This window comes from Periplaneta americana, chromosome 9 (genome assembly GCF_040183065.1).
Source record: "Periplaneta americana isolate PAMFEO1 chromosome 9, P.americana_PAMFEO1_priV1, whole genome shotgun sequence".
NCBI classification, from domain to species: domain Eukaryota; kingdom Metazoa; phylum Arthropoda; class Insecta; order Blattodea; family Blattidae; genus Periplaneta; species Periplaneta americana.
Window position 1 is genome coordinate 94,590,414 of NC_091125.1, and position 17,233 is coordinate 94,607,646.

General features: G+C 34.8%; 2 protein-coding genes and 1 long non-coding RNA gene across 5 annotated transcripts in view; 1 reads left to right on the top strand and 2 right to left on the bottom strand.

Annotated features, from left to right (window-relative positions):
• The window catches only part of dia (diaphanous related formin 1), a 126,737-nt gene extending 125,200 nt beyond the window's left edge, over window positions 1-1,537 (bottom strand). Inside the window, exons 1-2 of the mRNA XM_069835358.1 lie at window positions 806-1,537; window positions 253-387 (exon numbers count right to left, since the gene is read on the bottom strand). Of these exons, the coding sequence (XP_069691459.1) occupies window positions 253-288 (36 nt within the window). The 5' untranslated portion in view covers window positions 289-387; window positions 806-1,537. The remainder of the gene's footprint in view (window positions 1-252; window positions 388-805) is intronic.
• The window catches only part of LOC138706272 (uncharacterized), a 37,689-nt gene extending 22,008 nt beyond the window's left edge, over window positions 1-15,681 (top strand). Inside the window, exon 3 of the long non-coding RNA XR_011333943.1 lies at window positions 2,040-15,681. This is a non-coding gene — a long non-coding RNA (uncharacterized lncRNA). The remainder of the gene's footprint in view (window positions 1-2,039) is intronic.
• The window catches only part of Patr-1 (Protein associated with topo II related - 1), a 36,638-nt gene continuing 24,015 nt past the window's right edge, over window positions 4,611-17,233 (bottom strand). For all 3 annotated transcript variants that reach the window (XM_069835364.1, XM_069835362.1, XM_069835363.1), the window contains 4 exons: window positions 15,231-15,362; window positions 13,273-13,431; window positions 10,369-10,680; window positions 4,611-6,690 (listed from right to left, as the gene is read on the bottom strand). In XM_069835364.1, the coding sequence (XP_069691465.1) occupies window positions 6,391-6,690; window positions 10,369-10,680; window positions 13,273-13,431; window positions 15,231-15,362 (903 nt within the window). In that variant the 3' untranslated portion in view covers window positions 4,611-6,390. The remainder of the gene's footprint in view (window positions 6,691-10,368; window positions 10,681-13,272; window positions 13,432-15,230; window positions 15,363-17,233) is intronic.

A 17,233-nucleotide genomic window follows, 5' to 3' on the forward strand; every position in this document is an offset into this window, starting at 1 on the left:
CCTCAACTAACCCACTAACCTTATCACGTACGTTCTTTATGGGTTAAATTTCCTTATCACTCAGGCCTATAATAATATTAATTCTGAGGATAGTCTAAAATATAAAAATGCTCATATTATAGTGAAGCTCTTAAAAGCTGTAAGCCACGGTACAATACTTTCATCTAGAAGTCCCCTACTTGAACATAAATAAGCTAATTACATGCACCATAACATAAGCTTCCCATTAAAATGATGAACTTCGGTACTTACAAAACCTCCAGACTTGCTTTTATCTTGACGTGACATTGTCACAAGATGAATATTTGCACCTCACTATCGTTTCTTTTTCTTCTTCTTTTTAACTTCTTCATACATTGTCAGGATCAAGAGGATCCTGAACTATTCCTACAAGTTACAAAACAAAAACATAACAGTGAAGTTACAAAGTACATGTAAGACGTTACAAAATGAAATCTTTGGGTATTATGCAACTATAAAACAGCGTAATTCGTGAAAAACACATATTTAACTCCGCAACTATAAAAAACACATTATCATGCTGCGAGAAATTAATTAAACAAGAAAGTGAGGTTAGGTACAGTTCCAGAACTTTTGTTTTGTCAATTATAAATAATGAATAAAATGCTAAAAACAGCTACGAACAATTCATTATAATTACGTGATTCTAAATGTAAAAATCTAAAGTTTCCCAAACAAGGACATATAACAATACACTTTTAAAAGGAAAGTGGGTTTGTTTGCAAGAGGACAGGATGATAATGATCCGTATTTATGAATATAAATAGTGTATAATAAAACTTACTTTATATAGTAATTAAGTTAACAAATCCGTCACCGTTCTTCTGTACACCATTACACTTTAACACCACTATTTTTGGAACACATCCATCCGTTACGAAAGTTACACAGATTATTTCAAAACTGCACCACACAGCACCACCCACATAGAACGACAGAACACAAGGTGGACCCAACAAAAGCGCGAAGTTGGCAACGTAAGAGTTGGCCAACCTTGTAAGATGAATTCGCACGACTGGCACGACTTGAATGAGAGATTCTTTCTCCTGTTTATGTTAATTGATATGCAAAAATACTCGCAGAGAATTATTTGTGTTAACATATTACATTCTATTTAGTACACAATATTTTGCGTTGAAATGTTTTAACATTTTGTGACATTTGATTGTTATGGATCATTTAGTTCAAGGGTCGTCAAACTTTTCACTATGCGGGCCATTTGTGTTATTGATTGTAATCTTTTTGATGTGAATACGTCAATGAGTTCGGTCCAGTATTAGGATGTTATCCCAGAAAGTCGACCAACGCATTTTCAAGCGAGTTTTGTCGCGCCTTAATTTCTAAATTACACGACAAATTCCAGTGAAGTAAAAGGCGATCGACAGACCAGTGTATCCAACAACGTGATCTCGAGTTGGAGCAGGCTATAGCGCGAATTGGAGTCACATGGTTCATGGTCTATCATGGGCATCATGACAATCGCCTAATATAAATACATGTTCAGAGTTCTAAAAAAAAAAACAAAGGAATTGCTATATTAAACTCAAGTTAAACGTACATTTATATACTATAAACTTGTCCATTGTTGGCCATCTTATGACTAAGAATGTGACGTCGCGCCGCAGCAGAGCGATACGCGGGAAGAGAAAAATTGAGTCACAATTGGCGAGTCGCGCGGCAGCCGAGGCAGTGTAACTCGAGAAGGCGAAGTGTTAGAACGTTTGCACTGGTGTCAAACTATTTGTAACGAACCAAGCTACAATCTCAATTGTGCAACATTTAGCAGTCGACAAGTTAAATTGAAAAAAATTCACGAGTGAAGAGAGAAAATTCACAATGTCAAGGCATCATCATCATTATCATCATCCTGACAAGTATTAGGCCGAGTGGCCTGTTACAGTCTTGTTTTCTGCAATCTCTTTTGAGGTCTGCCAATGGATCTTTTTCCTCTCTGTCTATAATTTAAAACTGCATTTGGAAATCTGTTATTACTCATTCTGTTGACGTGATTTTTCCAGTTTTCCAGAGCTAGTCCAGAAGCTATAAGATGGCACCTCATCACTAGAATCTCCCCCTCCTGGCAAGCAACCAGTTGGGAGATTAAATCTACTGTATATGGTTTCAAGACTTGTATAATAAATAGTCGGACAAAAAACTATAGAGACATATGGAACACAAATTGGAGCGGGCATATAAGCAACTGTAGCAAACGATAAAGCACGATGGTTACTATACAACTGACATGTTTAGGCCTACTCTCTGAATACTTACATGATTACTCCCAGGAGTTCCAGCACAGTGAAGCTATAGCCCTACTGCGTTTTCAGGATAGCTAAAAAAAAAAAAAAAAAAAAAAGATGGAGATTGTCACTACTGACGTGTTCCTTAACAGCTATTATATGAGCGACATATTCACGCATAAAACGTGTGGCTTTGTCTCCAATACAGCCTATATCGGTTTTTTTCTTTTTTGGCTTAGATCTTTCTATCTCTTTCAGTAACTTTCAACCTTCTTACTAGAAATATATTAATACAATAACAAGATTTGCTTTACGTAAAGCAAGCTTGGTATCGAACCTATAAAAAATCACAAAATGCCCCATTGACAACTTACTAACAAATCCATACACCTACAGATGGAATTCGATTTTGCAAACATAATGAACGTCCATGTAATGTCAAATTTGCACCATAACTTATACGACGGTCAACTTGATTAGGCTATAAATTAAAATACAAAAATCAGTTACCACAAACTTAATGCCAGTCAGGCAAGAGTCGAGGCCATAGACATAGCCCAGGCAGCAGACATGTTTGCCTACTGATGCTAAATAACCTAGTAATTGATCCATGTATATACATAGTTGATATAACCAATATTTGCATCACAGAGCACCATTAGCCAAGAGCATTAGCTTTCCATGTTGGCTGTCTGGATTCGTATCCTGGCAGGTCCAACTGGAATTTGTAGTGGTTGTTCTTCATGGGGTACTCCCATTTTCCCTACTGGCATTTCACAATTGCTTCATTAATCATTACCATATTGTTCTATGTAGTTCGCCTTCCATGTTCACCAAGGGCAATGCCTAATGGTGACTAAAAGAACAGTGCATTACCCAATAGATAAGGACATTTTGGTGAATGCAAATACCCACCACTAGAAAAAGATTTCCATAAGACTATCATGTGAAAAGTTTTTTTTTTTTTAGTTGGTTATTTAACGACGCTGTATCAACTACGAGGTTATTTAGCGTCAATGAGATTGGTGATAGTGAGATGGTATTTGGCGAGATGAGGCCAAGGATTCGCCATAGATTACCTGGCATTCACTTTATGGTTGGGGAAAACTTCGGAAAAAACCCAACCAGGTAATCAGCCCAAGCGGGGATTGAATCAGCGCCCGAGCGCAACTTCAGATCGGCAGGCAAGCACCTTAACCGACTGAGCCACGCCAGTGGCTGTGAAAAGTCTTTAGTCCCATTAAATTTTAATAGAGAATGGAGTAAGATAAACTGCGTGGAAAACCACAAGACACTGTTCATCTTAAAGTTATGACAAATCATGGCATGTCATGTCAAATCATTACAACTTTCTCATTTACTCCTCAAACATAGACATTTCACGTCAAACTATTATATTCCATGGGTATAATTCCCGCATACTGAATGCTAACTTCTGATCACGAAAGTACGAGAGACTGTGTCACGGCAAATTTTAGCGCTATTTTTTGGAGTATGAAGGCAGAATTCATTAATGGAATGATTTGTATTTGTACTATAGAACTACCAATTTAATTATAATACAAATATCATTCAGGTCACACCATTGAGTACAATATTGAAAAATATGCATGTTTCATAAGTTTAACTTGTTTATATTCGTTAACAGGGTGCTGCAGGACAGTCATTTTTTTTATCTTAGTATGCAAACTGAAAGAAAAAACTCTTAACCACACATGTATAGTAGTTACAGAAAAAAAAAAAATAGAATTTCATTAATTCACTTTCAAACCTTGTTTTCGAGTCTAAATTAATATGTTACAAGCTGTAAAATTCAATGTTATACATATTTATTGAACTATCAATATTAATGTCAGTTTATGTGTAAATATATTTGACGGAATTCATTAGATACATTAAAAACTACTGATCATAATTGATAAAGAAAAATACAGGAGGATTAGGAAATTAATATGAGAGCTGAGAGGATCCGAAAAAATTATTTAAAACATGGGAATTCCTGGAAAATACGAGAGTTTGTCACCCTACTGTATGAACAAAATCCAATCAACAGTTACAAAAAATGGTTGTATACAGAAAGACAGACAGTATACCCAGAACCACTTTTCCGGTACTAGGGAAGCTGAAAATATGTATTTCCCCGAAAATCTAGGAACTAATTTTCTACATCATCACATTTTCTCTAATGTCAAAATAAAAGACATGTGATTTAAATAAAGTATTTCTTTAAAAAAAATTGTGATTTAAATCATTACATCATTAAGAAATGCTGAAATGCCTAGAACTTACTATGCACTAGCTGATGATAAGGATGACAAGGGAAATATAAAGGTTTTCACAAAGCAAGCATGATTAATGAAATGTTTTATTCACAATGCCTCAGTCCAAAACCTTTCTAATGAGTCAATAGAGTTCCAGATAACATATTTTATATACAATTCAATATAATTGTGGAACATCTATGAAAACAAGTCTTACAAATTTTGTACACAATATCTTTCTTCTCTTTGCATAACATTACATCACAGTACGTTGCAAAAAAGTTAACACATATACATACTGATGAGGAAAAAAATGATTTAATTAATTTCAAAACCAAAATCATGAGAGAAAATGTATCGTGAAAAACAAAACATCTGTTCTTGTTGAAATGTTCATAATCGAATTCCAAAGACAGAAAGAGATAGAGAAAAAATTTAAAATAGAAGACATATTGAAAAATTGTAACTTAATACAGTGTAGTTCATTTCAATTAACAAATATCTGCAAAACAAAAAAGATTCTTCTTTATTAAATGTTCTACACTGTATCTTCGTAGCAAAGAAATTCAAGTTACAATTGTAAGATATGATATACCAAATTCCCCGATGTGTTAACATTCTGAAAAAAAAAAAAAAAGTGTATATTATATATGACATATCCAAAGAATAGAGTACTTTGGAGCTGAATGCCAATTAAAATATGCTTATAGGTAGCATGCTTCATAGATAAAGACATCTTTCTTAAAAATAAAATTATCTGAGTACAGCCAGCAATTCACTGTTTACAATCTGCATAATTGTGCATAGTTGAATATCGCATCTAGGCTATCAGCTGCAGTTGTCAGCACACTTAATGTTGAGAGACACTTTAGAATAATGCAAACAACGGAGAGAAATTCTGAGGCCGTATTCTCCTTACATACTATATAGTTAAGGCTCAATTACTCCTTTCACAGTACATTATCAAAAAATGTGTGGAACTTTAAAGCAGCACAGTAAATGATTTACTGAAAAGTGATGCAATGAAATTAGAGTAAGCATCTTCTTCTAGAGTAAGATATTGTAAAATACTCTCCTTGTAATATAGCAATGGAAAGATGGCAAAAGGAAAACAAAATTAGAAATTAAAAGTTGAGGTTTTTAGGGTCTTTTTATATATGTGGTTTTAATCCTACTGTATCTTGAGTACAAACTTAAAATTGATTCTTCTTGTTCACTTCGGTAGTTCATGCTGATGCAATAAATAAAATAATAACCATTACTGTAGTTATTTTAAAAGTCTTCTTTTTCATAAAGGATTATTTGTTAAATTCTTTTTAAGGCCCTGTTCCTTGTCTTCACAATGATAAGAGAAAAAGAAAGTAAAGGGGAGCATAAAATCAAAATAAAGCTTGGCACGGACTATTGATAACCCATTTTAATTTTAAGCTCTTTCTTAGAGCATACACATTTTTGTTTCACGTTTCAAATTCAGTTCACAGCTTGGAAAAAGAAATAGTTAAATGCTTTCTCCTTATCAGAAAAAACCTGAACTTTGGTACAGCAAAATATTTATGACATGCCTTCTTTAAACATGTAACCTCTTTTAACGAATTACATAAAAACGTAACAAAAACCAAGCAGGAAGCATTTATGACTATTACTGAAGCTAATGTAACTTATCTTTCACCACTAGAGGTTCCAAGTTTGGAGAAAGCACAGTAAAATATTTTGAAGATTTTTTTTTTTCCATCACTTGCATTAACAAAACTACAGTATTTCAGAAAGGTTTAAGTTTTTCTTTCTCAAAAGATGTAGTTTTATAACAATCATAATAGCAACAACCGAAGTTATTTTGCCAATTATGGCACCACTGTTTACCACTTTCTTTATGAGTGTGCCTTGTTTTCTTTATTTTCTACTTCAACCTTCTGAGGTCCTGTAAAAACACGTTCTAACACAGCATACTTCTCAATATGCAAGCTACTGCAACGTCCCAAGTGCTGGTTAAGCAACACGGCGTCCATAGGCTCTATGGGTGTCGGAAGAGAACTGGTCGACGGAACTGATCCCAGTGCTTCCACTAGACTTGTAATAAAAGACGTCCACTCATTGCACTGCTTCTCTTCAAGTGTTGGATACAGCCTCTCTCCATGTTCCATCATTACAGCCAATGACGAAATTCCAAACTGCAAGAAAAAATTCTATGAAAACTGCACATGTTCCCATATTACACATTTTACACAAGTACAATGTCTGCCATGAATTTACTCTCTACATTAACATGTATATTTTCGGCCTTAATGTAAGATTTTCCAGATTAAATATTATTATGGATTACTGGTACCCTTCAAATTGATCAACATCAACATAATAAATCAAGATTGCAGATTATTACTGTCTCCAGAAAGATAAATTCAGTTATAAGTACATAGGGGCTCTCATTGCATTTATCTGACTCACGGTGGGGCCGAGTATAATTAAGATGATGTAATATCATATGTTTTACCCCTTTAATTACCTTCTAGGTCTATTCCCCCTGAACCCAAAACTTGATGTCTTAGTATTTCTAAGATATCACATTTGCTTAATATATGTTCAGTTAACAACCAATTTTCTAATGGCTCGTTAAAATATGTACTGTTTCATCAACATCAATCAACATTCTGTTGAGATCTGTCAGTATGACAACTTATTAGTTCTTGTATATAACATTCAAGAAGGTCATGCATGTATGAGGGTCGGTCAGAATGTAATGCCTCCTATTTCTTTTTCTTTTAATTTGCAAGAAAATTAAATGAAATTTACATAGCATAACAGCCACAATATTCACGATTAATTTGCCACTTTTCAATATAATCTCCGTCTTTTTTCCACAGTTTTTGTCCACCTTGAAACAAGATAATGTATTCCATTGTGGTAAAAATTATGGTCCTTCTCCCTGAGTCATTGGCACACGGAATTTTTCAGGTTCTCCTCATCTTCAAAGTGATGCCCATGGTGAGTTTCCTTTAGTGGACTAAACAGATGGAAGTCTGATGGTGCTAGATCAAGGCTGTATGGTGAATGAGGCAACACTTCCAAACCAATTTTTACGATCTCGCCAGTGGTGTATTGACTGGGTGTGGTCTTGCATTGTTGTGCAAAAGAATATCTGTCATAGCTTTTGATGGACGAACTCGCCAAAGACGTGCTTTAAGCTTCTTGAGGGTTTCGACATATTGAACAGAATTTATTGTGCGCCACCTGCTCCAAACAATAACCATAATCACACATTTCACATCTCAAAAGACTGTCGCCATAACTTTCCTTGCAGATCACAAAATTTTTAATTTTTTCTTCTTCTGCGATGTTGTATGGTGCCATTCCATCCACTGCTTCTTGGATTCAGGTTCAAAAAAATTAAACCAAGTCTCATCTCCAGTCACAGTTTTTGCCAAGAACTCCTTCCCCTCCAAATTGAAGTGCTGCATAGATCAGAGGCTATTGTTTTCCTTGCCTCTTTATTCTGGTTGGTCAACATTTTTGGTACCAGCGTGCACAAACTTTAGAGTAGGCCAGTTTATCAATAAGGGCCATCGCACTGTCTTCACTGATGGAGAGCATGCGACACAATTCATCTCTTGTTACCCGGCGGTCATATTGAATGATTTCGTCTAGTCAACGGATGTTGCGTGGAGTCACTGCAGTCGCTGGCCAGCCACTTCGCTTTTCATCAGCCAATGGTATTTACCCTTCAGTTTCTGTACAGCAACGAACCCATTGTCTAACAGTGCTGACATCCACTGTTGCATCTCCATAAACCTTCTTCAGCTTCTCATGAATGCAAAAGGGCATTTTACCTTCAGCATTCAGTAGCACACTGTCTTATACATGCGTCGATATCAGCCATTTTCTAAACTGATGCACTGCTGCCATCTGTTGACTTAGGTAGCTATTACTGCATTGGACTGTAGAAGAAGGTTTGAGAAATCGCGTCAAATTCAAATTTTTCACATTACCAACTTATTTAATGAGAAAAAAAAAATAGGAGGCATTACTTTCTGACCCTCATATCTTTTGGAAGCAAAGGTTAGAAAATAAAACTGTCCTGATTAGTCAGTCATACCACAACCGAATTACATAATACTATCTTCAGCTTAGGATGTCAACCATACAGTGCTAGCAGCCTAACAGTTGGCAATTATGGCAGTTATACAGATCTCAGATTATATCTCTACCGGTCAGTGGCCATTAAATTTCAAGTGGCTTATCTTACAAGATGGGCGTCAACATACTGAAAAGCATTACAACTTTCTTCCCATCTCCTCGAGTCTTCACCGCAATTGTAATGTTGCACAGTGATAAAATATGAGATCTGTATTTATTGCGATTGTATTGTAACCTAATTTTACAAAACTTTACTGTAAATGACGTAACATAATGCTGAAGTGTCAGAGTAATTCTTGAGCGCATTTTAGAAGTATTTGTGCTTTTACTTTCGTTTTTGACATTACTGAGAGTGTTTGGTGGCTCAGTATTTTGTGTTAGCAATTAAATCTGGTTTCATTTGTTGGTAGTGTGTTTGGAGTGTCATTTGCCAGTATGCCAATATGTGAATTTTTAATATACAGTTTTTGGACAATTTTTTCTTTTTCTTCCAGTAGTTATTCTAGTGACTGTATTCCTGTTCTTGAATCTACCAGAGTGACAACAATGCTCAACTTGCTTGGTCTGAGTATGAGTTATTCTGGAGCAAAAAGTATGACTTCTGTTCCTGTACTGAATAGGATTTGTTATACACTACTATTATGTAATGGAATAAGAGTGCTGAATATACTCCTGTTCCTATTTTACCTGGTATGCCGAACAAGAAGTCATTTTTGATGTTGTATACATATTCGTATTTTCGTTTTTAGTTTCGTGTTAAATTGATTCTAGTTAAATATTGTGCAAAACTCAACATATTAACTTATTAATAAGGTGTATGATATTATCAACTACATATATCATCATAATATATAACTACACAAAACGTAACATGCATAATCAAATATCTCAAGTGATTTTTATCGATTATGTCTATCAATACAACATCCAAACTTCGAAGCACAGTAAGCAGCACCAGTGCAACAACCTGGGTTCGAAACCCAGTGACTCCATTGCAATTTGTAGTGGACAAAGAAAGTGCTTAGTTGGTTTTTATGAGATACTCCCATTTCTCCTACTAGTATTCCACCAGTGCTCCATTAATCATCATCACCATATTGGACTATGTAATTCGCCTCTGAGGCGCGATAACAAGGAGGCTGTGTAATTTACCTATAGCTACGTCACCACTTACTAATCCAAACACCGAGATGGAAAAGGTGGTCAGTCAGTTTCTAAATAACTTCTTGTACTGTATAGAATACGGTATGACATAGGTATCAGTGTAGCTATAACGGCTGGGTCAGTTGCTGATAGATGAGAGCTCAAATATCATAAGGGTATGTATGTATCTAGTGCTGAAGAGTTAACAGTGAAGTTATTCGCTTTCTTACTTCCCAATATTATATTATAAGGGTAAATTTTTCTAAAGAAATAGTCTGTTACTTGAGGTGGACACTCCGTAATGTAAATACATACCTGTAAAACTCCTGCGTGCATTCGTTGCTTTATGTTACGTTATTAGTTTAAAATAATTAGACTTCTATCATGCCATCTGTCATAGCTCCAAACGTGTCGATGCATGTGCAAACATATGACCAATCAGAAGCTGAGACGCAGAAGGATTTCGCATTATGTTTGTTGACTATGTATGAAATGAAGATTAGTTGTGACAACAGAAAAATCAAATCTTAACTCATGGCTGAAATACAAAATACGATATTTGCATTTTATGTTACCTTGTTTCCTAATGCGTATACAAGTGCATTCTTGGCAGGTGGCACAGGTGTGATGGGTGACGTATTCCTGGATGAGTCCCTCGAGCCAGGACTCAGGCTGTGAGCCACCTCCAAAAGTGAAGGGAATTTGGCACGACTCAGCCACGTCTTAAGGTGTGGGTAGAAGCGAGGCAACAATGACTCATCGCTGGCTTGGTCCCGCTTTATGATCGTCACTATGCTGCGAAATATCGTGCTCCAGATTTGAACCAGATGACTCCCCTCGTCCTCACTTTCTGCCAGGAGGTGCGGCAACACGCGCAACAGTAACAGCTTCCAACATTCAAAATAGCAAATTATTTTCGATCACTTTTTGGGATCCCTGTGTTTATGTAGAATAAAAACATTGCTGTTGTCAAATATGATTATCTCTTCTACTGCAGTGTACTATAGAAAAAGGTTAATGAAACTCAATAAAAAATTGAGGACATTATTACAAAAACAACCCTTGTCAAAATTGCTATTTTTCAGGAGAATAATAAAAATAAATAGAACAACACGTCAGCTGTTTCCGTACAACTGTGTTTATCCTTGTGGCAATTGCAACTGATATGAGTCGTTTTTGGAGTCTATAAACATTATTTTGAAATAGTAGCAAATGTGTCCTTAACTCAATTTCATTAAAAATGACTAGGGCTGTTTTTGTAATAATGTCTTCAATTTATTTCTTAGCATGCCCAAATAGGCTCTCCTCCATTTACGACCGTAAGTTCTTCCTGCACCACTAGTGCCTTAACTTTATCATGTACAAAAGATCCTTTATGGTAGCAACTGATGAAGTTTCATTCTGTAAATAATTATTATGTTTTTTTTTTTTTTTTTTTTTTTTTTACTAAATTGCGGATATTTGACTGTCATTCACTCATATGAAGCCAGCTGCATAGAACAATTTACCAAGAGTCATTGCTCAAGGTGCATCACAGAAGGCTGGTCTATGCTATACCCGCAATCAGATGATGGAGATTTGTTGGGATGCCAAAGGGAAACAGGGGCTCTCAGAGAAAATCTGTGTTACCTGGATCACTGATTTGCTCAACACAAGTTATAAATTGGGGGATGCTGGGGGTCGAACCCGGATCCACAGGATTATAAGTCCAGTGGTTTAGCCACTAGACCACTGTGGCAGCTGTAGATAATTATTAATTACTGGAAAACATACATTCCTGAAGACATATTGTCTATCTACTGTTCCACCTGTACTTTCATCACATGTAAAGACATAACTAATAAAACTTTTTATTTTACAAAACTTTTGTCAAATAAAATGAGCGCAATCACTGTAATAGAGCCACATACACTATAGCAAAATAAGCAGTGACCTTATGTTGCTTTCTGCTCTATCTCCGTAACAGGATTACGTCAATTCTTGGAGGTGGTTAAAACACAAGTCCATAAACTCTAAAAGTATTGCTGTATCAAGAGGTATGATATTATGTAAATAATTAATTTCTCTAACACAAATCTTCTGAAGACATGATCTATACAGTTTTATTCTTATCAATACCTTACTGGTATCAAAGATGTTGAAAACGTCTCTCTCCATTACAGACTCAAAAGAGATTTTTGCAGCATCACAATACTATCTCTCTCTATACATTTCCTTATTTCGTGTCGTTTTTGTATTTAGCCGTGGGTTGTCTGTTTAATTCTTATAAATATAGAGCACAACAAGTCAAATTAAGCCATCTAGAAAAAAGAAAAGGATAGTGTAACAGAAGATGACAGACAGATGAATGGTATACCAAGAATTACTTTTCGGCATCAGGGCTGAAAAATCTCTACAAAGATTTTGTGCACCAGCTCGACACTTTCTCTATATTTCGTACTCGTATGTTGAGAAAGTACAAATTCCAAATCTGGACTGACGTGACAGTCTGCACAATTATATTTTATCTTCATCTATGTTCAAAGCTATCCCAAAAGGCCCTGAGGACAGTGGAATGTTACAATAATTGGCAATAAGGATGTCAGTCCTACGTACTGGTCACCTTTACCCCCATAGAAACACCTCTAGTACTCATTTGTTAGAACCAGAGTGAACATCAGGGACATTGGTGTAGCTTTAAGGATTAGATCAATGGAGAACATCCATGACCTGATTGGGAATCGAACCTGCGACTTTAGCTCGTGATGAAGTGCCTAGTGGTTAGGGTTGCCAACCTTCCAATATTTCCCAGAATCTCCCGTATTTGCCTCCAATTTTCAACAGTCTCCTGGCTCCAATATTTTCCTTCTCTTCGAGCATTTTTCTCCCATATTTTTGCATAATGTAAAAAATTATTATTCTAAACATTTGATTTTGCTGTGAATGATGATTGTTTATATGATGAGTTTTGTTGTTCAAGAGATGCAATGAAATATGCAGTCTTCATAGAAGTAATGCTTGCCAAGAATGGGTTTTAGGTGTTCACCAGTTTAATATCAAACCATGTTAATGTTATAAATTTGGAAAAACTGGCTAGTTTTGTTCTAAGCATACCAAGTAGTAATGCTCATACAAAGAGGATGTTTCATCTCATGAACACTTGAACAGATATTCGAAACAGGAGCATGACACATCTAATCAAATCAGAGCTGAAAACTGCAGTTGACTTCAACTATTACACGAGACAAAATTTGTCTCACTCTTAATTAATAAGCTTAGCTGCTGAAGTGCAGAATAAAGTTGTTTTTTAGTAGCTAAATGGAATAATTTGTCAATTTCATATGTGAATTTTGATTTCTTAATCTCCTGTATTTTCTTCAAAAAAAATGTTTGCAACCTTACCAGTAGTTCCCAAAGAAGATAATGAAATGGACTACACTGAGTTCGTAATTTATTATATAGCAGAAAAAATATTTGTTTACAAGTCATGACAATGTTACCTTTCCTTTGTGGACGCACATGAAACTTGTCAGTTTGTCCTCTACGAGCAGCGAGGTGACAATCTTGTGCAACAGATCTGACTTGTCTTCTGTTACAGACTCCTTCACTTCAGGCACCGAACTCGTAGAGTCCTCAACTTGCAGGAGCAACAGGTATAACTGCAGGCAAATCAATAATACATCTTTTATAGAAAATATTAGATCTTCTTGTAGCTCAGATAACTTAGTAGAGAAAAAAGTGTTCAATAGAAGTAACAATAACAAGGAGCTTAACTAAGTTGTAGCATTGTTACTATTTGAAAAGTTAGAAAATATAATGAAATTTATTGTAAATAATAATTGTAGGCCTAATTAAATGATTATAATGTTTGGTATATAACACATGTTAGTACTAGTTATTTTAACCTTTCCTTCCCATTTTATGTAAACTCCCTTTTAAGAAAAAAAAAGTAATTCCTCAGAGATTCGTTAAAAAGGGTCCTACTGTATCATTATTATTATTATTATTTTCATGGTTCAACAAGAGCCCGTCATAAAAGTCATTCTCTTATACTATGAATCTATCCATGATAGATTGTAGATTGCAACTTCCTTCATCAACCATCACTTTAGTTTTGAATACAAGAATAATGAACAATCAAATGCACCAAACAGTACAATCAGTGAACATAGCCCAAACCTCAGCTGCTTGCATAGAACTGAATGTGTGTATTATGACGTTATTCTCGTTTTCAAATGCCTTACAGAATGGAGAAGTAATATACATTATTAACTTCAAAGCAGTAATAGTACAGTAAAATCCCTTCTATCAGGCACCCAAATAATCTGAAGTACCAAAACAACGGCACTTTTGGCTAGGCTAAAAAAAAAAGTCATTCATGTGAAAGGAAAGAGTCACAGAAAGATGTGAGTGATTTTCATTGATAGCACATACCGCATATTGTTTACTCTTTACATTGTTCACATGTGAAACATAGACAGAAAACCTCGTTATACCATTGGAGTAGAGCAGATAGTATCGGTAAGCTGTCACTTGGGTCTTGCAAAAAATGAGCTTGAACTCGCCCGTTTCGAAGGAGTGTTGGATGAGTCTAAATAGGAAAGTGAGAAATACTCTGTTCCTAAAGCGCGTAAAAGTTTCATTCGAGTGAGAGATAGTATATATAAACAAGCATACATTAGAGATATGTTAAAGAATTTCAAATCATCGAGTGCTACTTCATCTTCATAGTTGCAATGTTGATACACTGTTCTTCACATCACATTGCCGCTATTTAAAATTGTCATAAGGTTACGAAAATGTTTAGAATTTTTTACACTAATATGTATTACAATAATAAATGAACTGATGAACGTACATTATCATATTCAGTACTAAAAATAAACATTGTATGTATTTCAAAACTTTATTTTTAAATATCTACATGAAAATGACCAAATTTCAACTTGGAAAAAATGTTTATGCAGTACAATATGTCTTTACATAACCTATAAACGTATTTTCCAATTATTTATCCAGCAAAATCAGTTATCCGGCACTGGCTTTGTCCCACAGTTGTCGGATACGAGGAATTCTACTGTAGTTTGATTAAATCACCCCTAAGGATAATATAATTTATTTAATAACATAAATATATATATATATATATATATATATATATATATGTATATATATATAATATGTTTCCTATTCCAATAATAATATTTTAACAAACTACTGTATAAAGACTTTTCTATGACAGATGTAACTGTTATTTGTTTAACATCCCTTTTTTAAACTATGAGTACAAAAGTTATTCACGAATAATATCACACAACATAAACAGGTCAACAATGAAACAAAAATGATGGAGAAAACCGAAGTAGCTCAAGAAAATCTGTTCCACAGCCATTTTGTCCACTGCAAATCTCACTGAATTCGACCAGAATGGAACTATGTTGAAAGCAGTCATACTCACCCTCTCAATTTCTAACAAAAGTTGCTTTGCTTTGCGAGAGTCCCGCTGGAGGGATTGCAGTGTGGAGTCCAGACCTTCTGGAGAAACAACATCCATGTCTATTATTTTCCTGGGTGCTGTCACACTTCCAACCTGAAGGGAATACATGAGAAAATAGCATGAACATTCATCCCAATTATAGTTGAGGACAGATTTTCAAGTCCATTATTCTTGGACCTATCAAGGAAACTTCTCCTACGGTAAATATATGGTGTGCTCATACTACAAATCCTAATAAACCAATTGCTAGTATGGCAAAAATTATTCCTAGGTTTCCAAAGGCTTCCTTTTTACCTCTTTCATGACAAATAATGTGTGAAATTATACCGAATCCAGGAAGAATTAAGATATAAACTTCTGGATGACCAAAGAATCAGAATAAGTGTTGATATAAAATTGGGTCACCCCCTCCTGCTTGTGACAAAGTATCAGTATAATGAATGAACAAATTTGTCATGTGGACTACAGGGGGGAAATTAAGAATGCTCTTTCACTATTCTGTGGGGTCTTTGAGAGTAGATCCTGAATTTTCTGTGCTAGGAAATCTTGCATCACTTGCTGTAGTTTTATCTCCATCCTGCACATTATTTAGAACCCACTTACAAATCTTTTAATGACCATTGGGTCATTATTTTATATGGTTTAACTTTAATAACTTCACAGCCCTTTGCATTGAATCATCCCAAACACATGTTCAGCACAGCAAAGTTATTTGGCAGGGAAATTCTCCAGTCGAAAACTAACATTTTTGGTTTCTTCACTCTTCGACAGGTTTTTCTAACTTAACACTTCCTCTCACACAATTTATTCCCCAAGTTGTGATGTTGTTATTGTCGTTCACTAATGCTCTTGACTTTGGATGTTCTCCATTTACTGTCTTGCATCCCAATAGTACTTTTCACACTTTTCTAGTTAAGGATAACTATCAGCATCATTCTTCGTGATGGCTTGACACTTGGAAAGATAATCTTCATTCATTATTTTCTGAATTTGACATAATGAACAATATAGACAGAGTAACATTCTGTGGAAGTGAACTGCCAAACGGTCGTGTCCTGTAGAGACGGAATAAGACCAATGATGCTGTCCTGAGGAAATGTGAGATTCTGGTAGGTGTTTATTCTTCAAAATTTCATTCCACTGCTTGTTTTCACTTTAGATTCTGAAGTGTTCCTAATTTTGCTTTCATTGTTCTCTGAATTTTTTATTTTGCTGTTTCAAATGATACAGCAGAGCAGTGTTGATTGATTGAAACATATTAGTACCTTTATTTAAAATTTGGCATGTTCAGTTATATCATAACATGATGGAATCCAATGGAAAAAAATATTTTTCCTACATTTTGTAGATGTTTTACAGATTGAATTATTTAATTTATTTGTCTGTACATTTCTTCAAATTATATTTTTCCATTATTTTATGTAATGTCAAATAATGATTTGTAATTAAATTAAATATAAGTAATATAAATGTGTGCATTTGTATAAGTGTATCATGGCTAAATTACAAAGAGTCAAGTACTATTCTCTATTATTAATAATAAAAAAGTATATGAGTATCAACAATATTGTATGCTGAATGTATAAGGAGAAAAATAAATTAATACACAGATACCATATTTACTTGTGTATAGACCCCACCCTAATTTTAAGAGTCATTTTAAAAATAATAATGATATGTACTGTACTCTTGAACTAGGTGTTTAAAAATTTCCATGCCCTGTATCGATCAATACAGTGATTGTTCAATGTTCACGATACTTTGATGATTCTTGCACATATACCTACTCTTCTTATCTGCATTACATAATTATACAGTTCATATTCTATATTGGGATACCTGCATGCTTTATCCCTGAGAAAAAGATATTATAAATATCATCTGTTGTAAGGTTTCAAAGTTCATCAAAATATGTAGGCTACCTTTGATTCCCGAAGCAGTGAAGGGTCTTCTTCATATGTGGA